We start from the raw sequence: 24,031 nt of genomic DNA on the forward strand, positions 1-24,031 counted from the left end.
ACCTTTTCATGTGTCTGCTGGCCCTTTTCAGGCCTCCTTTGAAGAAATGTGTATTCAGACTCTCTGCCCACGTTTAAAGTTGGGCATTTGCTTTTCCTTTCAAGTTGTATGAACATTTTCTGCATTGTAGATATTAACCCTTGATTGGACGTATGGTTTGTAAGCATTTTTTGTGTGCTGCAGATCCTTTTAGACGCTGCCTTTGAGGCTGGGGTCCGTGCAGCCTTTTAGCTTTCTGCAGCATTGTTCCATAGCTCTAGTTTGTACTGTTGCCTATGCTTTCACTCTCATTTTAAAGAAATTCCTGCCAAGATGATGGCACTTGTGTATTTTGTCCTGGGTGGATCATATTGATCTACGTCTATGTTTGCCAGTCTTCTATGATCTTATTAGTTCAACCAAGTATGCTATTTTAGTTTTAGAGAATGATTTTAGCCATAGAACTTCTTTGTACATGTGCACATGTGCATGTTATGTGTCCACATAGTCACTTGGGGGGGTGCTCTGTGGGAGTGTGTATGAGGAGGCCAGAGGACCACCTCAGATGTCATTCCTCCTCAGGTGCTACCCACCCCAATGTTTTGGGGAACAGAGTCTCTCACTGGCCTCATTAAAGTGAGGCTGACTGGCCAGAGAGTCCTAGGGATCCACCTGTCTCTACCTCCCCAGTGCTGGGATTACACATGAATACCACCACCCCTGGCTTTTTTATGAGGGTTCTCATAATATTGATGATAGAAATAAAAATTAAAACAATTTCTGTTGAGCGAATTTAAGCAGTACCTTTCATTATTAAGGATCAAATTGGGCGTTTGGCTGTAGACCCATTAGTTGCAAATCATGTTGGTTTAGGGGATTGATGAATAAAATATGAAGTCAAATATACACTGCTGACCTCTTTAAAAATACAAGGAATTGCCAGGTACAGTGGCACATTCCTTTGGTCCCAAAACTCAGGAGGCAGAGGCAGGCCTGGATTCGCTATGAAGAGCAGGCCAGCCTTGAATTCACAGAGGTTCGCATGCCTCTGCCTCCCTTCCCGAGTGCTGGGATTAAAGGCATGCACCACCACACCCGGCTGGGAGTTGATTTTAAAACAATGTTTCCTGTTTTTTGGAGTGGTTAGACATCATATACAGAGTCCCGCCATACTTGCCAACATTGTGTAACCATCTTCCCATAATTCCCCACAGCATTCTAATCCTGTGAAAGGAAGGACTGAAAATAATAATAATAATAATAATAATAATAATAGCAAAGAACCAACCAAAACCATAAATGACCCTATTGACTTCCATATGTAAAGTGGAACAATTCATTATTAAGTACTAATGTAAGGGACTCAAACCCTAATAAGCAAACAGGCTCACTGAGGAGTAATGAAGACAGGACAGTTCCTGTGACACACCGTTCGCCACTACGCAGGTGCTGGGAGCCAAACTCGGATCTTCTTCAAGAGCAGTCACTGTTCTTAACTGCTGAGCCAACTCCAGCCACAACCTTTTTTTTTTTAAATGCCCCTTCAACTGGCCTGCGAGGAATCACGTAGCCCTGAACATCTCAGCTTGGAGATGACTAATGCAAAATCAGGGAAGGGAAAAACAACTAAAACCCTTAAAACCTAGATTCTCCCCATGGGGCACTGAATTTCTGTTTCCAATCCACTTGTGGAGAGCTTCATCTTCTTGTATGAATGTGTATATGTATGTGTATGAATGTGATTCATCTTTCAATATAAATTTGTTTGATTGTTACTCTCTGCCGGTCTGAGATTTTTTTTTCCTGCCTTCTTATTCTTTAATTGGCTGGGGAAACAAACCCAGCAGTACCCCTAGACAGATAATGATGCCAACTGCAACACTAATCAAGAAGCATTCTCCTTTACCATTCTTTAATCTCACCAGAACAGTTGTGGGTACCTGGGGCATCAGTTCCATCTGGAGCAGCTCTGCCACGGGGGGTGACACAGGCTGAATGGACCATTCAAAGGAGAGAGAAACATTATTAGTGAAGACTGTGATGAGGGAAACTAAAGCCAAGGAGGCCTAAAGCTCTTCTGACAGGACGATTTCCAGATTTCCAATCTGAGTGCTAACTCGAGATCCAAGCAGCGTATTTCAGGAAGAGAAACAAAGCTTTACATTGTGTATTCTTTTTTAACTTTTTCTACCTAGTCTTTACAAGTGTTTTCCATGGACATCATTATACCAGTTGGTTAGTGTTGCAATTATAAAGTCACCACAAAATCTCATTGGTGCACAAATTTATTCAATATATAAATCTATAGCTTGGTCAGGGACCAGCTAATCTACAATAGGACCAGATGGGATGGTCCTCTATTCATGTTTAGTGGGTAACTTTCCATTGGCTTTATTGAGTCTCATGGCGAGGCCCAGAGTCAAAATACAGGGGAATACAACTCACCCCCAGGGAGAGACACAGCTGAGGAATGAAGTGAAAATTGGGACTATTAGCAGTTTTTCACAATTGTCATCATATTAACATTTGCAGATGTTAAATGTTTGTGTTTTCTCATATTTTCTTTTCATTTGATCCTATGAGACATTATTTTTATTTAGAGGAAACAGGATCAGAAAGGCAAAATGATTTACAATCACAGTTGGCTAGAAGGAGCTTCTAACAATGCCCCAGAAGGAAAAGCGAGCTCTGTAATCCCAGTTACTCTAGTGACTGAGGCAGTTGGATTAGGAGTTCAAGGCCAGCCTGGGAAATACAGGGAGACCCCATTTCAAGAGAACAAAAACGGTTGAGGGGGCAGTGGTGGCCTTTTTCTGGCTTTGTTCATAGATGATTATCATTCTTTCCTTTTTTAAAAGACTAAAAGTGAAAAACAGAAAAGGCAAGGTGACAAAGAGCCCTGAGGTCAGGCTCCTGTCTACACTGGGGCTAAGTCAAGGTCAGAGATCGCCATGTCTCTTATCTCCTTTCTAATCACTGTCTAAAATAGCTTCCTGTGCAAAACGACAGAGTTCACAAAAATCGCTCCATTGTTATAAATATTAAGGAGAGGGTCAAGAGGGGAGGGAGCCCACATCGCAGGGAAGCAGCAGCAGTTAAAAGAGACAGACTGTCTTTCTTGGTCGACAAGCTATACTAGTAATTGCTAAAGGGGTCGGGGAGATGCTCAGCGATTAAGAGCACTGACTGCTCTTCCAGAGGACCGAGGCATCAAATCCATTCCACTAGGCTGTCTTCAGCATGAAGTAAGTTACTCTTTAGCATGACACTGAGATTCATTGATCAAATGCAACTTTTATGGTGGCCTTCTAATAGGTCCAATTAAGGGCATGCCTGGAACGTCCCAAACATTGTACAACTGCTGCTTCTAATCCTTAAAATAAAAGGAGGAGATATTATCCTCATTGTATAGATGAGGAAATTGTCATTTCATGAGGGCGACTTGCCCAGAGTACCCCAAATCGGGGCCAGCAGTCAGGATTGTCGGGCTCTTAAACCACCAGGCTGCACCGTCTTCAGCTGTGTGTTCAGCAGGTGAGCCTGCTTTGTTTTCCTTCATTACTTCAGATTCTGAGAGAGGAAAAACGCTTTAGTCTGTTGTCAGTGTTTTCTTTCTGCTTTATAGCAGACTTCAGCAGCAGCCCCACCTCCAGAAGACCTGGTGGAGAAGAAGTGCTTACTGCAAAAATATACACATCGCTCCTGCAACAAAGTCTTCTGCCAGCCATGGCAGAAATGTGTCGATGGAACCTGTGTTTGTAAACTCCCTTACCAATGCCCAAGGAATGGCACCTCAGTGTGTGCAACGAATGGAAAGAGATACCCGACATACTGTCATCAGAAGAGTTTTGAATGTCTTCATCCAGGGACAAAGTTCCTAAATAATGGCACATGCACAGCAGAAGGTAGGAAAAACCTGAGTGCTGAGTTACTCTGATAAAGAGGGCAATTGTATGTCATGCTTTCACTTAAAAAGTACTTTTTCTGTGAAATGTCCTGATAAAACTTACAATTCTTTTTTAAGATGAAAACAAATTTGCAGACTAATAGGATAGCTTCTTCATTTTACCTGAAGCATTAAATCTTGCCTGAATGTTTGATACTTCAGGACACAGTATCTTCAATGTTTCTCAGACTTTTACTTCCCCATTTCATGCTGGATGCACTGATTCAAAAATGGAAAAAGGGAGCCCTTGTTTGAAAGCACAGCTCCAAAAGAATTCTGAAAGAACAGGTTCTGACCTGTTCCAGTCCACTAAGGGTCAGTCTTCCTTTAAACATCACCAAAACATGGCATCCCATTGTAACTACACCAGAGGGCCATTTCAAAAAGTGTTGGAAATTCAGTTCTGGTCCCAAGCCAAAGTTTGTTTAATAATTTTGTAAAGTGTGTCATTTGTCTTCATCTTATGTGTGTGAGTTTTTTCCTAGAGGATGGAAGAGGACACCAAATGCCCTGAAACTGAAGTTAGGGACAGATACTAGCCACTATGTGGGCAGGACAAAACCTGGGTCCTCTGCAAGAGCAGTAAGTGCTCTTAAGCACTCAGCATTTTCTCCAGCCCCATTTAATGATTTTTTAAAAATAATGATAAAACTGAAGTCAGAACTCAAACAGCAACTTTTTTTTTTTTTTTTTTTTTTGGATACAGGGTCTCTCTGTAGCCCCAGATGGCCTGGATCTTGCTCTGTAGACCAGGTTGACCTCCACCTCACAGAAATCCATCTGGTCTGCCTCTGCTTCCTAAGTGCTGGGATTAAAGGCAAGCACCAGCTAGCCTGGCTCAAACAGCACCTTTTAAAAATCAAACATTCTAACCGAATACAATCCAAAGATGTAATAATATAATACTTACATGCTGAGGGATAATGTTAGGAAAATATTAAAAGTCTTTGTTTTCTGTAATTAAACCATTAGATTTCTATATGAGCAAATAAACTTTTTACATACAGTGAAAACACTGCTATTCATAGCCTGCAGTATTCTTGAATCTTGTCCAAGGTGTTTCAGATCAGGATGGTTGGTGTTGCATGACATGACACATGCTCAGTACAAACTGTGCATGCTGTGTGTTCAGAACCCAGGTAGCAGTGAAGCCACAAGGTGCAGCCTGGGTGAACTCCCCGGAAACACCTCAGATTCATTACACATTGATTTTGCATTTTTTGGTTGTGTGTTTGGAACCCTTTTACCAAATTTTTCTGCTCTATATTCAATTAAGCAAACTCACAGTTTAAGAAGCTGTCTTTAGACACTTACAATTGAGATGATAATTAGGGGTCGCCAGACTCCAGCCTTCCCGAGTGCACATGGCTCCAAGTGGAGCCAATCCTTTAGAATTGCCCCCACTCTCACTTCGACTTGGTTCAAGGGACGATTCACAGGGCCATCCTATTGGTTCAGAACCCAGTGAAAAGGTCTTAGAGATTGGCACTCATTTAATCTACTATGGCTCAGATCACCCTTCAGATTTCTAGCCTCAGCAAATTCTCCTAACATCTTCCCCTTATTCTCCTTCCTACTCCCCCACCCAGGCCTGACCCCACTGACTGATTATCCAAGGGGAGTTGGAGATGGTGCTGGTCTGGGACAAACCTAGCATGGCAGGCAGGGAGCTTGTGGAGTCACCCAGGTGACTAATGTAATGAGAAATCTAGGGCCTGGGTGTGCACATGTGCAAATTAGTGGAGTGTTTGAGATTAAGAATCAAAACATTAAAAAGGATTAGAGACCTCACTCTCACTCAAATTTGTTATCAAGCTCCTCCAATCCCAGCTGTTATCAGCAAACTACATGACTTCTTCAGGACCCAGTTCCTTCATCTGGAAAGTGTAAACAGTAGAAATATTTGTAAGTCATAAAATGATGCACACGAGGCTCTTTGCAAAGTGCTTGGCCCACAGAAAGTGCTTATTAAAGTTTAGCTATCACAGCAAAACTCAGAATCACTGTCTTCTGATACCAAGTTATCACAGACACTTCTGAACTTAGATGGGAATGCTTAAGACATTCGCCTTCAATGTATTTATTTATTTTTAGTGTATGAGTATTTTGCCTGCATATATGTAAGGGCACCACATGTGTGCAATACCAGAGGAGGCCAGAAGAGAGTGTCAGATCAGATCCCCTGGAATTGGAGTTAGCGACAGTTGTTAGGTGACATGTGGTTACTGGGAACTGAACCTGGGTCCTTTGGAAGAACAGCCAGAGCTCTTAACTGCTGAGCCATCTCTCCAGACCTATCTTTTTTTATTTTTAAATTTCATACATGTAAACAATATATCTGGGTCATATCCATCCCCCACTCCCTCTAGATCCTCCTAGGTGTCCCCACAGTGCACACACACACACACACACACACACACAAACACACACATACACACACACACACACACACACCTCCCATCTCCGTCCCACCTTCATGTTGGATATCTCTCATAGAGTTCAATTAGCCATCAGGGTATGTGGAGAGGCATCCACTGGGGAATGGGAAACCTACCAATGGTCACCATCCCCCCTCCCCAAACAAATGACTGTTCTGCCTTCTGAGTCATGAACTGCCACTAGCTCTTCAGCTGGGGTGGGGCATCAGGAACCCATTCCCCCTCCATGCTGGAATTTTTAACTCTCAGGATCTTGTGGAGGTCTTTTGCGTTTCTGTGTAGCTTAATCTTTAAGGGTCGATGTGAGCATTTAGTGACACAGTCATTGATACATAATTAGCACTCACAAAGTATTTGCTTATCATTTGTTAGAATCACTATGGTGGTCAAAGTCAATTTGAAATTAGATATTTTATTAAAGACAAATTAAAAGGGGGATTGAATATGTGAATATTGCTCATCCTTGGGTTTTTCATTTCAGGAAAATTTATTGTTTCCTTACGTTATGGAGATAGAGATTCAGAGGGAATTGTTCAAGTAAAACTTGTGGACCATGATGAAAAAATGTTCATATGTAAAAATGACTGGAGCCTGACAGAAGCCAATGTGGCCTGCTTTGAACTTGGATTTCAGGAGTGAGTATTTGTATGGAAGGCTTACCTTGGGATTAGTCTGATTACTCCAACTGCTTACTTTTGATTGTGTAATCCCTCATATGTGGCCTGAGAATGTTGACTACGCACCTCACAGCATTGCTAGGATTGACCACGTCCACGTTTGCCGGCTCCTGGAGCCCTGCTGAGCACAGAGCACCTGTCTGTCTGCACTGAATCCTGTGGAGGTGTCCACAGTTTTAAATACACTTCTGGCTGCCCTAGAATTATGTCCACTTTTTCATATCTGATGCTCTTTATTTATACTCGTTCTCTTTTTTCCTTGGTCAGACTTTCAGAGATTTGTTGGTCTTTTTCATTTTTGTACTTTATTTACATCATTATTATTATTATTATTATTATTATTATTTTGGTCTTTTTGAGAAAGGGTCTCCCTATAGCCCCAGCTGGCCTGGAACTCACTATGTAGACCAGACTCGACCTGAACTCACAGAGATCCACCTGCCTCTGCCTCCCGAGTGCTGGGACTAATGTTGTGCGCCACCACCACGCCCAGCCTACAATTTTGTTCTTTAAATGATCTTATTTCTTAATTCTACATCATTAGTCATTGTTGCCACATTAACTCTTCCCTTTTCCCTATTGAATTTTCCTCTTTCCTCTTTTTTGGAGGGAGGTACTACTAAGGACTGAATCTGGGCCTCATGCGTGCCAGGCAATATAGCTCCAGCCCTTCTTACTGATTGTTTCTCTTCTCCCTTGAATTGAAGGTTTAACTTATCATTTCAATTGTCCTTTCTTGACTAACATAAATATTTCAGGTGTAATCTCCCTCTGGGAATGCTTTATTTGTAGGGCATAGGTTTCCACAAGTGATATTTTATTTTTTGATCTGTTCATAATACCATCTAATGTTTAATACACTTTCATTTTGATCCATGTGCAGTTTTGAAGTTTCTTTAGTGCTTTTCAAATGAATACAATGGTTTCTTTCTGTTGCTTTAAAGTACCTATAATTAGGTATAATTACCTATAATTACTTTTAATCCCAGCACTCAGGAGGCAGAGGCAGGCAGATCTCTGTGAGTTCGAGGCCAGCCTGATCTACATAGCAAGTTCCAGGACAGTTGGGTCATACAGTGGTTGTATTTTTGGCTTTTTTAGAAACCTCATATTGATTTCCACAGTATGAACCACATTTCCACAAACTGGTTACACCAATTTACACCCCTACTAACAGTAGATGAGGGTGTTCCTTCCCTCACACCCTCACCAGCATTTGTTGGTGTTTTAGTTTTCTGATAGCCATTCTGACTGGGTGAAATGGAATCTCAAAGTAGTTTTCATTTGAGTTTTCCTGGTGGCTAATGATGTAGAACATTTTGAAAACATTTATTAGCAATTTGTATTTCTTCTTTTGAGAATTCTCTCTTTATGTCCATAGCCCATTTTTTGACTGGGTTATTTGTTTTCTTGACCTTTACTTTCTTGAGTTCTTTGTAAGGCCTCAAAACGAATCCTCTGTCAGATGTATAGCTGGCAAAGATTTTCTCCCATCCTATAGAAGTATATTCTTTACACTCATACCTAGATTTGCTTATATTTTTATTTTTTATGTGTGTGAGTGTTTTGCCTGCATATATGTATGTGGAACTTAAGCATGCCTGGTTCCTGAGGAGGCCAGAGCGTATGCTGGATCCCTTAGAACTGGAGTTAGAGACAGTTGTTAGCCACCGTATGGTACTGAGAACCAAACCTGGGTCCTCTGCAAGAGCAGCCAGTGCTCTTAGCTGTGGAGCCACCTCTCCAGTCCCACTAGATTGTCTTCAAATTCCAATCTATAGTCACCTTTACCTGGAGTTTACATCTTACTGGTTTGGGGTTGCCTACATTGTTGGCTTCGCTTTCCCTGTCTTTTTCTGCCTTACTGCCTACATTTCTTTTCCTGTGTTGCTTTTTTTTTTTTTCTAATCTGTTGGGCTAATAAATATCTTTAAAAATGTCTTCTCATGGGGCTGGACAGATGGCTCAGTGGTTAAGAGTACTGGATACTCTTGTAGAGGACCCAGGTTTGTTTCCAGAACCCACATGGAGGCTAACAACTGTCTATAACTCCAGTTACAGTGAATTCAATGCCCTCTTCTGACCTTCACGGGAATTGCATGACACAGGTGCACTTACACACATACAGGCAACACTCTCATACAATAAGAATAATGAAATATAACAAAATCTTCCTATTTACCTTACTCTATTTGGCTTAGAAATTAAGTATTTTATTACTTATTGACTACCTTAGAACTGATATCATCAATCCTTGGCTTAGGAAGTCTCTCCTTCTTTAGAAATTACAGAAAAAGGCCATTAGCCTGTCAAGTTTCCAATATTTAATGCTGCCTAATTCTTAAGCCCCTGGTGTTGTTACTGCACACTCAGCCTTACTTCATTTTTGCCACGTCCTTGGCTTGTTCCTCCTTCATCTCATGCCTTCATCCTGCCTTTAATTTTCTTCTAAAGCTGAATCTGCCAGTAGTTCATGGTGGGTCTCTTAGCAGATTGAGCCACTGCATTTTTCTGACTTTTCATAGCTGTGACCCACAACCTATGATTCCCATCTATTGGTAAACTCTTCATTCTTAGCCTCTTGGTATTCTTCTTTTGTCCTAGATTGCATATGTTCATGGACAGAGTTCTCTGGTTTCAGCCAATGAAGTTGCCCTAAGAAACCATTTTGGTCATTTAATAAATGTTCTTTGCTAGCCCAGGCTAGCCTCAAATTCACTGTGCAGCCAAGGATGACCTTGAACTTCTGATCCTCTTGCTTCTACCTCCAAATGCTGGGATTACAGGCTCGCACCACCAGACAAAAATTACTCAGTGCTGAGCATGAAACCCAGTACTTAGTTCCTGTTAAACAAGCACTCGACTGACTGCGCCACATCATGGCCCCATTTATTATACATACTATAATAATTTTAGGCTGTAAAAGTTTTCATATTACTTCCCTATTACCTACCAGAACATCCTAATGGCCCGTTGTTCTCACGGAGCCACCTTATCACAACACTGATTCTTCACTGTGGACTCAGAATAACTAGAAATGGCCTGGGTTCCCGTCTTGTCTTTCATTCTAATTACCCTGTTATTATACTGCAATTAGTACTTGATTTTGTATTTCCACTGACCTGATGCATCCCTGCTGACCCTTTTTAAAACCTGTCTTCCTCATTTACTTCTGAAGAGAAGCAGGGAAGAGCACAGGTGTCCTGGGAGAAGACTTACTGTGAGTCATGTCTCTGAGCTTTTAGGGAACCAAGGATTCTTTTCACAGACCCTGAACAAACCCAGGAGCCCAAGAAGTGTTGTTGTATTCGTTACTTTCTGCATTCCAGTGACAGAAATGTATCAGAACTTAAAAAGAAAGGACTTATTTTGGGCCCAGTTTCAGAGGCTTCTGCCCACCACCGCTGGCCCCATGTTTTCTAGGTTTGTGGCGAGGCACATTATCATGGTGGTAGAAACTTGTGGTAAAGACTACACCATATGTTGAGCAGAAAACAAAGAGACCAGAGGGGTCATGGGCAAGATATGACCCCTAGGATCTACTCCTACTGACCTACTTCCTCTAAGTTCGCTCCACCTCCAACCTCTCACCACTGCAGGGTATGTTATCACATTGCAAGCCTGTCAAGGAATTGTAGTCATTAGGTCAGAGCCCTCATGAACCAATCCTCTCTGGAAATGTTTTCACAGACACACCCGGAAGTGTACTTTCCTAACCTAGGTGAATATCAAAATTGACAATTAAAATTAATCTCCACAGAGAAAATGACAAAATATGACAAAATATACCTTCATACTGTCAAGGCTGAATCAAAGATGCATCTTACTGTAAAAGCCTAATGGAAATGTCTTGTCCCGGTGTTAAAATAACTTCCCAAACCCCTGTGGTGGCACGCCTTTAATCGCAGCACTCAGGAGGTAGAGCAGGCTGATCTCTGTGAAACCAAGGCCAGCCTAGTCTACATAGGGAGTTCCAGGCCAACTAGGGTTACAGGGAGACCCTGTCTTCAAACAATCAAACAAACAACAATAATAATAGCAGCTTCTCAAACTTTAAGTAATAGTAAGATCAACTAGGTAAGGGTTCCAAAGCTGGGGCAGGTGGAAAAACTCCCAAAACAAAAACATGGTAAATCTGTGCGGACATTTCCTGATGTATACTTCCAGATTTTCTGACCAAGGCAATTCTCTCTCTGTCATGGATAGACAATAAATTACATGATAAGGAGGGACCAGGATCCATGATAAGGAGGGACCATCACTGGTGGTCAACATCAAGTGAGAGGGAAACATGCCTCTTTAATAAGAAACAGAAGTTCAAAAGCCAATCTGCTGAGTCCTTGCCATGTTTTGAACCCTGATTAGTTGAATTATATAGATTATTTTAGTTAATCTTTACAAAACCAAAGAGAATGAAGGAATTAAGGCTCGGAGAATGTTAATATTTTCTTCAATCTGTAACTAATTTCTAGAAAATGAGAGAAATTTGTTCTAGGCTTTCACTTCCTACAGTTAAGGTTGTAAAAAGAAACTAATTATTATACCATGATATTTCAATTATTCTGTTTCCAGGGGTGCTCTGGATACAAAAAAAACTTTTCATTTGCCTGGAAACATCCATGTAAGCCATACCGAGTGTCTTCAAGTACGTTGCCGGGGAATAGAGACCAGTCTGGCCGAGTGTACTTTCTCCAAGAGAACAGCGGCTTACCAGGCTTTTGCAGGTGTGGTGTGCTACACCCAAGATGCAGGTCGGTAGACCACTAGACGGATGCATTCCCTCCTGTCAATGTTGCATGTTTCACAAAATGCCTATAGAAATTAATCTGTGACTGACAGCCAGGTGTCGGTCGAGCAGACAGTCACCTCTACTAGGTTTGGGAACTTAGAGCCTGGATTACTGCTCTTCCCCATTGCTCCTTATTTAAATGTGCTTTATTGTATGTGTATGTGCGTTTTACCTGTATGTATGTAAGTGCACCCGTGTCATGCAATATTCACAGAGACGAGAAGAAGGTATTGGATCCCCTGGAACTGCAGTTATAGGTATTAGCCACCACATGGGTGCTGGGAACTAAAACTTGGTCCTCTGCAAGGGCAGCCGTCTTTCTAGCCCCCCACTGTTCCTCTTTTGACACTCAAATATTACTTCTGTCTAGGTTCCTATATGGAATCAAAATTATCTGCCTCTTTGCTTCCTTGAACATCTGGTCTCATGTTACCCCAGGGGTGGGAGTGGGGGTGGGGGTCCATCAGATATGAAGCTGTACCTCAGCGTCTCTTTGAGTTTTACTTCTTTTTCTTTTTAATATTTTATTTATTATTTTTCATGTATGAGTGTATTGCCTGCATGTAGGTAAGTGTACCCATGTTGTGCAATACCTGTGAAGGACAGAACAGTCTGTCAGATCCCCTGGAATGGAGTTACAGACTCCATGGCAGTTGTTAGCTGCCATGTGGGTGCTGGGATTTGAACCAGTGTCTTCTGCAACAGTCAGTGTTTTTAACCGCTAAGCCATCTCTCCAGCCCGGAGTTTGCCTTCTTATATACTGTGCACATCTCTTTAAAATGTGCAAGTGGCCGCCTTGCTGCCTCCGTCTCCCAGGAGGCACCATCACTTTGCTCCTCCATCCTAACTTTGAAATATTGTGGCCACATGTATAATGCTAAGGAATAAAATCATACCCTTGCCAGTGCTAAGAAAAAAGGGTTGTGGCACATGGCAACAGCACTGCCTGTGTGCGTCCCAGGAGTAGAGGCCACATCAGTACAGTATCAAGACAATAAAGCCTCTGCTGGAGAGCTTTAGTGGCAAGTTGACACACCTGGGTTGAGGGAGCCTCAATTGGGGAATTGCCTCCATTGGTCCAGCCTGTGCAATGTCTGCAGGGCATCTTCTTGATTGCTGGGTGATGTGGGAGGGCCCAGCCCACTGTGGCCTGTGTTGCACAAGAAAGCAGGCTGAATAGGGTCCAGGAAGCAAGCCAGGAAGCAGTGATCCTCCATGGCCTGTGCTCCAGCTCCTGCCTCCAGGTTCCTGCCCTGAGTTCCTACCTTGGGCTCCCTGATGAACTGTGACCTGGGAGATGCAAGCCAAATAAACCCTTTCCTCCCCTAGTTGGTATTGGTCAGATTGTTTTGTCACAGCAGTGGAGAAACTAGGACAAAGTATAAGCAGCATGCTTCCCTGTGTAGCTAATGTTTGGGGTTCCATCCTTCCACCCCATCCCTATTTAACCGTTTCATGCCCAGTATCCCCTCCTCTCTTCCATAGTCCATGTATTCTGCCAGGTCTTCCTCTCAGTGCCTTCACTTGCCCCCTGGCTCCTGGTCTCTATAGACATGCACTCCAATTCAAACACAGAATCATAAATTAAAAGCTGGGATCCACATATAAGAGAACATACAGCATTTGTCTTTCTGGGCCTGGATTACCTCATTCAATACAATACTTTCTAATTCCATTTTCCTGCAAATCCCGTAATTTGATTTTATGACTGAATAAAATTCCATCGTGTGCTGCATTTTTATTACTCGGTCATCAGTTGATGGGCAGCTAGACTGATTCCATTTTGAGTTGTAAATAGAGCAGCAACGAACACACATGCACAGGTATTTCTGCCATAAGGTATAGAATCCTTTGGGTGAATGTGCCTACAAGTGAAATCAGTGGGTCATGTGAAGTTCTATTTTTAGCTTCTTAAGGAACCTCTACACTGATTTCCTTAGTGGCTGCACCAATTTACACTCCCATCAGCAGTGAATAAGGATTCCTCTTTCCCCAAGTCCTCATCAGCGTTTGTTGTAATTTTCTTTTTTGATGATAGCCGTTCTGACTGGAGTGAAACTGAATCCTCAAAGGAGTTTTGATTGACATTTCCCTATGGCTAATGATGTTGAACACGTTTTAAAGTGTGTATTAGCCATTTGTATTCTTTTGAGAATTCTCTCTTCAGCTCCATAGACTGTTTGTTTGTTTGGCTTTTTTTCTTTTTTTTTTTTTGGTTGGTTGGTTCGATATTTTGAGACAGGGTCTCAGTATATAGCCTGGGATGGCCTGGAACTTGCTCTGTAGATCAGGCTGACCTCTAATTCACAGTTCTGCCTTGCCTCTGCCTCTCAAGTGCTAGAACTACAGGTGAGCCACCATACCCAGCCCACAACCCATTTTTTTAAATTGGGTTGTTTGATTTCTTGATATATAAGGGGTTTTTGTTTGTTTGTTTTTCATAAGAGGGTCTTCTTGTAGCCTCAGCTGGCCTGGAACTTGCTTTCCATGATGACTTACTTAGAGTGCATGGAAGACCAATCTTGTAGACCAGGCTGGCCTGTACCTCAGAGAGATCTACCTGCCTCTACCTCCCAAGTGCTGGGTTTAAAGGCATGTGCCACCATATCCAACTTTGTTGATATAATTTTTAATTAATTGTCTATTTTGGTATTTTGAGACAGGGTCTTGTTATGTGTCTCAGACTAACATCAAGCTTGCAGTGAGCCCTCTGCCTCAGCCTCTAGAGTGCTGGGATTATTGGAGTATGCCACACCCACCACTACTTTATATCATTTCTGGAAATCAGAGTTTTATTGTAGTGACTCATCTCAAAATATGTCAAGGATATTTATACCACAAATCCATGAATAAATTCACAAAGAATCCCTGCTTTACAGATTCTCCAACAAACCAGTCCTTCCAGTGTGTGAATGGGAAGCACATTCCTCAGGAGCGAGCATGTGATGGCATAAATGACTGTGGAGATCAAAGTGATGAGCTATGCTGTACAGGTCGGTGCACACCCAGCTCTCAGACCCCGCATGCACTCTTAAGTCAGTCATCACGGTATGCAAGATTCCACTCTGTGAGAGCAGAGTTGGGGTGGGGCATGTGTGTGCTGGGGCTTGAACCCAGGGCTTTACACATGCTAGGCAAGCACTCTCCCACTGACCCACATTGCCTCAGCCCCTACTGCACCCAGTGCTAAGCAGTGGAAGAAACTTCTCCTTGTGTCTGCACAGGTTGCAGAGGTAATAGTTTCTTCTGCAAGTCTGGTGTTTGCATCCCGAGCCACTATAAGTGCAACGGTGAAGTGGACTGCATCACAGGGGAAGACGAAACTGGTTGTAAAGGTAATCTGAAGTGACTTCTTTTTTCATTACTGAATCCAGGAACTGTGAAGAAAGCTTTAGGTAAGTTGTAATCTTAAGTAGCCGTACCCAAGAGGAACAGCAGGCCCATAACGGAGCAAGCATTTGGAGAACAGTAAATGGTCCTTTCTTTGTATAAACTTGTTATTTTAGAACTTTTTGTTAGAAAATTGTCACCGATCAATAAAGACAGACTATTAGTATGATCTCCTCTGAATCCATTTTCCAACTATAATAGTTACTGTTTGTTGAAGTATTTAAAAACAAATTTCAGATATCATGTTACTTAACCTGTACATCTCTAATGATAAAAACACTGTTTATTAACTCATTCTCTCGTATGTCTGAAAATAAAAATACTCCATAACATTTTTTTATAATTGTATTGCTCTACTTTTAAAAATATTTTATTATTTTTATTTTATGTGTATGAGTGTTATGCCTGCATGTAGGTAAGTGCACCCGTGTAGTGCAGTGCCTGTTAGGGACAAAAGACGCTGTCGGGTCCCCTGGAACAGGAGTTATAGACAGTTTTTAGCAGCCATGTGGGTGCTGGGATTCGAACCCCAATCTTCTGAAAGAATACTCAGTGTTCTTAACCGCTGAGCTATCTCTTCAGCCCTCCATATCATTATTTAATAATAGCCATGTTTGAGGCATGGTGGCACACACCGTTAACCTCAGCAACTCAGGAGGCAGAGGTAGGCAGATCTCTGGGATGTCAAGCCCAGCCTGGTCTGCATAGCCAGTTCAAAGCAGTTGGGACTACAGAGAGACCCTGTCTCAAAACAAGAAAAAGCAAAAACAAGCAAACAATAGATTTTCCCTAGTTCAAACAAAAGTTCTTTTGATTTAATATAGTCAAACCAGGTTTCCCAAGAACACAAATATTGTTTATTGTTATTCATTTTTGAAATTTATTTTATTAGTCAAGCCTATCCCCAATCTTCTCACCCTAGTTTTCCTCATCTCTTGGAATTTTGTTGTTCTTTTGGTGATGTAGGTCACTTTCCTGTACGATGTTCCTTATTCTGAATTCATGGACTTGATTAGATTCAAGGCTCGATATTCTAGGCATGAACTCTTCAGACTTTGGTTAGACATCTTTTGTCTGATTGTCTCATTTCTACCAATGCAATGCAATGCAATGTATGTATTCTGTGCCAGACTTTTTGCTTCCATTCCTACTTCCTGGAGGAAAAATCTCAGTATTATATTCATTTATTCCTCATTGAACATTTATTTATTAAGCTTCTACTGTATGTGTCTGGCTCTGTTCTGGGCACCAGGGTCACAATAGTGAATAACTTTTACAAATCCCTCCCCAACCAGGCATGGAGGTATACCCCTATAATATAAGCACTCTGGAGGTGAACAGGATGATGGCCATAGATTTGAGGCCAGTGTGGTCTACATAGTGAGCTCCAGGGCAGCCAAGGCTACACAGCAAGACTTATCTCAATAAATTAAAAAAGAATTACTTTTCTGGATTTTAAGTCTCAGTTGAGGAAGAAAAGACAAAAAATTACAGAAACAAACAAAGCATCAAGTAAACCAAAGTGCCGAGAGTGAGACAGCGCAGCGGGTGAAGGTGCTTGCGGCCAAGCCCGATGGTCTCAGTTTGACCCACAGGTTGACCCTCACATTCACACATTGCCCAATGGCGAATATCACACAAGCACATGTACATTAAATGAGATTTGTAAAGTGCTTTGAAGAAAAATAATGACAGAGACTATAGCTGTCAGGGGGTGAGCTTTGAAACTTCAGTGGCACAGGGAGGACTTTCAATAAGGAGCTGAAAGAAATGATGGAGCCAGTCAGGCAGATGTCTACAGAAGAGTGTCTCAGGAAACAGCCTGTGCGATGTTGCTAAACCAGAAACACCCCCAGTACATCTGAGGAACGAGCAGCAAGGAGGCTAGTGTGGCAGGCAGAAGTGTGAGGAAGATCAAATAAAGCCTGTTAATGGACAGGGGTCACTATGTGACCTTGAGCAGAGTGACCTGATTTCACTGACGTTTTAAACAGATTACTCTGGTTGGTGGGTGAGTGTCCCAATCAGCTTTAATTGTCAACTTGACACAGCCTAGAGTCACCTGACAAGGGACCCTCAATTGAGAGAGTCCGAAGATCAGACGGGACCATAACTGTGGAGGACAGTCTTGTTTGTTAATTGATGTAGGAGGACCAGGCACACTCTCGGTGGTACCATTTCCTGGGCAGGTGGTCCTGGGATGTGTGGAAAAGCGAAGTAATGGTCCGGCGTGGTGGCGCACGCCTTTAATCCCAGCACTTGGGAGGCAGAGGTAGGCGTTTCTCTGTGAGTTCAAGGCCAGCCTGGTCTCCATAGTGAGTTCCAAGCCAGCTGGAGCTACAGGGAGACCCTGTCTCAAAAAGAAGAAGAAAAACAAAAGGTAGCTAAACATAACCTGCAATGAGCCAGCAAGAGTAGTCCTCCATGGTTTCTGATGTTCCTCTTCGTAAGGCTATGTGGAATAGCAAGTACGCCGGCCTTTATCGGTGTTCAGGTCCTACCCTGACTTCCCTCAGTGAGGTCTGTGACCTGGACATGTAATCCAACTTCCTCCCCTAAGTTGCTTTTGGTCAGAGGGTTTTTGTCACACAACAGATCAGTGTGGAATGGGCTATAAAAGTCAAGGCAAGAAGCAAAGAATCAGTTCAGGAACTCCTGGAGCAACCTAGGGAAGAGGTGAGCGTGCCTAGGACAGGTGGGTAGGAGGGTCGTGGTGGGGAGCACTCAGGTTCTGGAGGTGTTTATGTGTGTGTACGTATCTGGCTTGGTTTCAAATTAATTCTATTAGTACACAAAACAGTACGTTTCATTATGATGTGTCATGCTTTGCTTTTATTGACCTCCCTCAATATATTCTAGATATACATTGAAGGTAAGCCAGCAAGATTTGCAGCTGATTGGAGGGGTGAAAGCAAATGAGTGGGAAGGGAAGGTGAGTTACAAGGTGCTGGCCTGAGAAATGAGGATAGGACTGGGGAAGGGAGGAGGAGGAGCAGTGTCTGACAGCTTCTCAATTTGTGGAAGGTATCCGGGGCTCTGCCAGTAAATGTTTAACAGCTTTAGAGAGGGAGAAGGAAGCCCCAGGCATGTAGCTTTTGCCAGTTTAATACTGCGTCATGTGTGATTTCAAGCTGTTGATGCACCGTCATAGAGCATAAAGTGGGAACCCAAGCACAGAAAGCTCCCTAGCATGGAGCCAGGCCACTCCAGCAGCTACTGAGGTACTTTGAACTGTTTCTTATACTTTTTATACTTGTCCTTATCAACAGTATTCGCCTTGAAAGTAGAACCTATTTATTTATATGTTCCAGAGTCCTAGGACACTTAAGCATTAAATGTTGAAAATATATAAATGACTTGACATTATGTTTGAATATTACTTAATGTTCCAGTGTTAGATTTATTACAATTTTTAATTTCCATTAATATTGGTGTAACCATTTTCATTCTCAACTTGACACAATTGGGACTCGGGAATTACCTGGGAAGAGTCTCAGTGTTTAAAAATAGTCTAGAGAGGGTTGGCTTATGGGTGTGTGTGTGGGAGGGTATCTTGATTAGGTTAATTGAGGTGGGAAGACGTGCCCACTGTGGGTGGTACTATCCCTAGGCCGGGGATCCTGGACTGTGTAAGAGTGAAGAAAGCGAACTGAATATAGGAAGCCGAGTATAGGCTACAGACATTCATTGCTCTCTATTCCTGAACACCGATGTCATACGGTCAGTTCCAATCAGCTCCTGCCACCTTGGCATCCCTGTTATGATAGACCCAGAACAGTGAGCTAAAATATGCTCTTTCACCCTTAAGTTTCTTTTGTCGGGGAATTTTATAACAGCAACTGGAAAGGCAGCCAGGACAATCAATTCTTAAAGACTCTCCTTTTAAGGATTTCAAATTATATCATCTATCTTGGGGACTGGAGAGATGGCTCAGTGGTTAAGAGCACTGGTTGTTCTTGCAGAGGACCCAGGTTCTAGTCCCAGCATTCACATGGTGACTAACAACTGTCTCTAACTCCAGTCCCAGGGGATCTGATGCCCTTTTCTGGCTTCTGCTAGCATTGGATATGTGGGTGCACATATATTTGCAGGCAAAACACTCATACAATTCCAAAATAATAATTATAAAGAAATAAAATTACATCATTTCTTTTAAATGGCATATGAGGATTTAAGGAGTGACACCTTATGTTTATTAAATATAGTTTAATCCATAGTAAAGAGAGGGAGAAAGGAAAAGTTATAGATAGGAGGACAGTAAGCTGGGACTTTTTGCTATAAAACCCTACAGTTTCACCTCCAGTGTTGTAACATCTGGGCCTTTTGCCCTCACCTCTTCCTCTTGTTCCCCTCCCTCTCCCATTTAAAATAAAAAATATTAAGGCCAATGGACACAATTTTCTAGTTCAGGAAAAAATGCAGTTGAAAGCTTATTTTCCTATAAATTTCTTGAATCTGCAGCAGAAAATGCACTTAGTGAACCATTGTTACTTGAGTTCATGTACATTAGGGCAAGCTCCACCTTTTGTATTTCAGCAATGGTTCCAACTTTCTCCCTTTTAAGAGAAGGCAAGTGATGGGGCCAGTGGTTAAGAGCACTGGCTGCTCTCATAGAAGATCCTGGTTCAATTTCCAGCACTCACATGGTGGCTAACAACTGTCCTTAACCCCAGTTAAGGGTCTGACGGCCTCCTCTGACCCCGACGGGCATTGCATGACACAGGTGCACTTACACATATGCAGGCAATATAATCATACACAGATAGACAGATAGATAGATAGATAGATAGATAGATAGATAGATAGATAAAATACTTTTTAGAAAGACAGAAACGGCAAGTGAGAGCAGAGATGGAGAGGTAATGCACCCGTTGGCCTCTAAGTGGCCACGTCAGAATCACTAAATCAAAGCAGGGTTGGATTATCTTTTGATTACACTGGCCTTTTAAAAGAACCCCCTTGTTAGCACATAGAAATAGTTATAACTTTTGTATAATTGTATAGTAAGTTTGCTTTGAGAATGTGTACACATGTATCTAAAATACTCATCTCTTTTAAACTTAAAATAATTGCCTTGCTGTGATGCACTTGGTTTAAGTGAGAGATAAAGCTCTTGTTAGAATTAAAGCCAAGATAAGATGGCATGCTATATGGCTTTCTTTTACCTTTTTGTAGCATTAATTTTAAGTTGTTATATTGTTTCTGCATTATCAAAGATTTGCCTATGATACATTCAAATAAAAATGATCTCTGCTATAGTGAGTTTGGTTTGTGTTTTCTTTAGGAGACAGACATCCTGCAATTCATCAAGGTAAATCTGTTTTTATAATAGAAAACTTGTGGGGCTAGAGAAAGTTTCAGGGGTTAAGTGCACTTGCTGTTCTTCTAGAGGACCTGGGTTCGAGTCTCAGCATCCACATGGCAGCTCTACTGCCCTCTTCTGGCATTCATCAACATCACACACAGGCAATCAAAACACTTGTACAAATAAAAATAAATAAATCATTTAAAAAATCTCTAATTCTACTAAAAATAAAATGTATGCCAGCTTTGAGTACATGTATAATGACATGGTGCAGCTTTTTTTTTTTCTTCAGTTAAAAGCTATGCTTTGCTGCAGTAACATATTTGGTTTTATGTTTTGTTTTGCTTTGGGCCTTCAGATCAAGGCAACATTTTTACTAAAATATTGGAATATTAAAAAGAAATGAGGCAAAATAGCACATGATGGGGCTGGAGAAATGAGTCAGGGGTTAAGACCGTGGCTGCTCTTGTTGAGGCTCAAGGTTAAATGTATGCGCTTTGAGTACATGTATAATGACATGGTGCAGCTTTTTTTTTTTTCTTCAGTTAAAAGCTATGCTTTGCTGCAGTAACATATTTGGTTTTATGTTTTGTTTTGCTTTGGGCCTTCAGATCAAGGCAACATTTTTACTAAAATATTGGAATATTAAAAAGAAATGAGGCAAAATAGCACATGATGGGGCTGGAGAAATGAGTCAGGGGTTAAGACCGTGGCTGCTCTTGTTGAGGCTCAAGGTTCAGTTCCCAGTGTACATGGCAGCTAACAACCATTGGAAGCTCCAGTTCCAGGAGATCTAATGCCTACTTCTGGCCTCAGCAAGCATTGCACAGAACAGGTGCACTTAAAATGTGAGCAAAACTCTCACAGACATAAAATAAAATATCAAAAAAAATAATAATAAAACAAAATGAGCATACATGGTGTTAGATATCATTATGGCATTTTCAAGCAAAGCGTATTTTAGCAGATTCTCTTCCAGGCTTATCTCCCCGCCTCCCACCCCTCTCATAGCCACTTTTTTCTTAGTTATTTATATAAAACGACTTGTGTCCCCAGCCCACCTAATGCGAAAAGTTCATGCTCTTCCTTAGTTTCTTAGGATTCCTGGGAGACTGAGCAGCTCAGAACCAACCCTTGCCCTCAATGTCTACCCTGTTCCTTCCGCCCCATCTGACTTGTCATTTTGCCCCCTGAGGCCGCTGCTCTCTCGTCCCCCTGCTCATCCATTCCTTCCTCTTCTCCCTCCCCTTCCCCTCTTCTTCCCTCCCTAGCTTTGCACCTCAGTGGCAGGGGATGACTTACTGATTCTGCGCAGGTCTGTATGCGATCATGCCTGCTTCCTGCTAGGCCCCTCTTGACTATCTCCACCCCACCATAGCCTCACTCCCTCTCTCCTCCCCACGTAGGCAACCATTCTCATGCGGTTTGGTATGCATGTCCGTCGCTGGTGTCCTTTCTTCCCCAGTCTGCGTTATCCTGTGAGTGCACATCTCTCATTCGTTGTGCTGTGGAGCTCATGCTCCCTTTCCCTTCTTGCCCACAGCATTACATATTAAGGTTCTATTGGTGCTGTGTGTTCATCTACCCCGTTGCTTCTAGCTGCCGCGCAAAATGCATGCTCATTTTTCCCAGTTTCCTCCATCTTCTCAGCAACGAACAATCAGCCCTCCATCACTCTGTGATTGGTATCTTCTTACCGAGGGATGGATTTCTTGTCAGGTCTTGAAATGTGCATTTCCTTAACTGACAAGTAGTGCCTGGATGTTCCTTAGCAGAGCTGTCAAGTTCCAGTTTTCACTTCCAGCAGCACTGCCTCCATTGTCTGCTCATCCCACAAACATCTGGCATTATCTAGCTTTTCACTGTGCTAGTCATCAACTGGCGAGTGAAGGCATTGTTAATTACTGACTTGGACTTTGATAATAACCAACGGCTCAGGGCAGTCTCACAGGTCTACCAGCTTTTTGAGTTTTTTTCTCTTCATCTGACTTTTTTCTCAGATTTCTTTCATTGTAGTCTCTCACTGATTTGCAGAAACTCCCTTTACATTATGGATATTAATCCTTTACCAGGTTCAAATATTTCAAACATCTTCTTCCATTCTGTCATCCATCCATCGATTAACACTATCTGTAGTGAAATATGTTAAGCAGAAAACACTGGTTTTGGGTTGACAAGATGGCAGCACTTACAGCCAAGTCTGGCTATTGGAGCCCAATCTCCCAGACCTACATAGTGGAAGGGGAATCAATTCCCCCAAGTTGTCTCTGACTTCTATATATGTGCCCACACTTACCCATACAACACACACACAATGAATGAATGAATGAATGAATGAATGAGTTTTAAAGTCCTTTGTTTTCATCTAACCAGAGCTATCAACCATTCTTTTCAAGGCGCATGCTTCTAAGCTGTGTGTTGCTCCTCCCACACCCAGGACACCTCCGCTTCACTGGGCTTTTCCTACTTTCCTTTGCTGAACATTTGATGTTAATATCTGAGTCCTCTGATTCCTAAGCATTCTTCTGTGAGTACCACTGAGCACAGCCTTTCCTGCCCTAGAACACAACTTAGGTGCGTGGTTTGATAGACTCAGGTATCCTTTATTCCGACGAGAATTTGGGAAATCTGGGAACAAAGTAAAGTTGGCATTCTGGGCTGCTGTGTCCTCAGCTCTGTCCTCATCCCAAACACAGCACCATATTGATGGGAATCTGCCTCTGGATCCCCAGGCCAGAGGGATCGTGATCCTGTCCACCAAAGTGTTCTAGGATGACAGAATGGAAAGATCCATGTAACTTTAAGTGAAAATCTAAGGAAGAAAGGCACCTTTTTCTTCCACTTCAGCATCCCAGATCATAAAGCTAGCCATTCCCACTACTGAAATCCTTGAGCTCTCTCTACGGGCATGACCCCTGAGGGAAGTGGCTTCTAATGTGCAATGTAGGAGGCCCTTTTTAAAGTCAACTCGGCTCCGTGGTAGCAGCGGGTGACTAATCTCTTCTTTGTGTAAAGAAGTGTAAGTGAAAAGACCTGAGAGAGAAGCTCTCCTCTGTTCTGAGCATTCTGCCTCAGCCCCATGAGTCTCGCCACTCAAACCACGCAAATGGAAGCCCCCAGTTTTCACCAGCAGGAATCTCCACAGGCTCATCTAGCGTCTTACGATTGCCTAGCTATCAGAAGGAAATAGGATGACGTGCTTAAGTCAGTTTGCTTTTTAAAAAAGACGGCATGTTTTAAGACAAAAGTATTATCAAAGTTTAAATCACTTTAATGATTGGATTTTTCTATAGCATAACTCTAAGCCCTGGAATTTGTGTTGTTTTCTCATAGGAGAAACAGAAGCTACAGAAAATTTGACTCCTAATATGGACCTAGGTGAGTTAACTTTTTTACGGAAATCACAGCTAGTATTTTAATGTCGCGCATATGTGTCATATGTGTATATACAGTATGTATGCATGTATTAGACGTAATTGATTCAAGCAGAAATTCACTTTTGTCTT

General features: G+C 42.2%; 1 protein-coding gene across 4 annotated transcripts in view; it reads left to right on the top strand.

Moving 5' to 3' along the window:
• The window catches only part of Cfi (complement factor I), a 45,685-nt gene that overhangs the window by 9,907 nt on the left and 11,747 nt on the right, over positions 1–24,031 (top strand). The window contains exons 3-9 of one of the 4 annotated variants that reach the window (XM_029568618.1): positions 3,608–3,884; positions 6,845–6,998; positions 11,613–11,791; positions 14,710–14,823; positions 15,055–15,165; positions 20,505–20,531; positions 23,859–23,903. In XM_029568618.1, coding sequence (XP_029424478.1) covers positions 3,608–3,884; positions 6,845–6,998; positions 11,613–11,791; positions 14,710–14,823; positions 15,055–15,165; positions 20,505–20,531; positions 23,859–23,903 — 907 coding nt within the window. Of the gene's footprint in view, positions 1–3,604; positions 3,885–6,844; positions 6,999–11,612; positions 11,792–14,709; positions 14,824–15,054; positions 15,166–20,504; positions 20,532–23,858; positions 23,904–24,031 lie in introns of all 4 variants that reach the window. The other 3 variants (XM_029568616.1, XM_029568623.1, XM_029568628.1) reach the window with 3 other exon arrangements.

This window comes from Nannospalax galili, unplaced genomic scaffold, assembly GCF_000622305.1.
Source record: "Nannospalax galili isolate Female #2095 unplaced genomic scaffold, S.galili_v1.0 scaffold571, whole genome shotgun sequence".
Lineage (NCBI taxonomy): Eukaryota > Metazoa > Chordata > Mammalia > Rodentia > Spalacidae > Nannospalax > Nannospalax galili.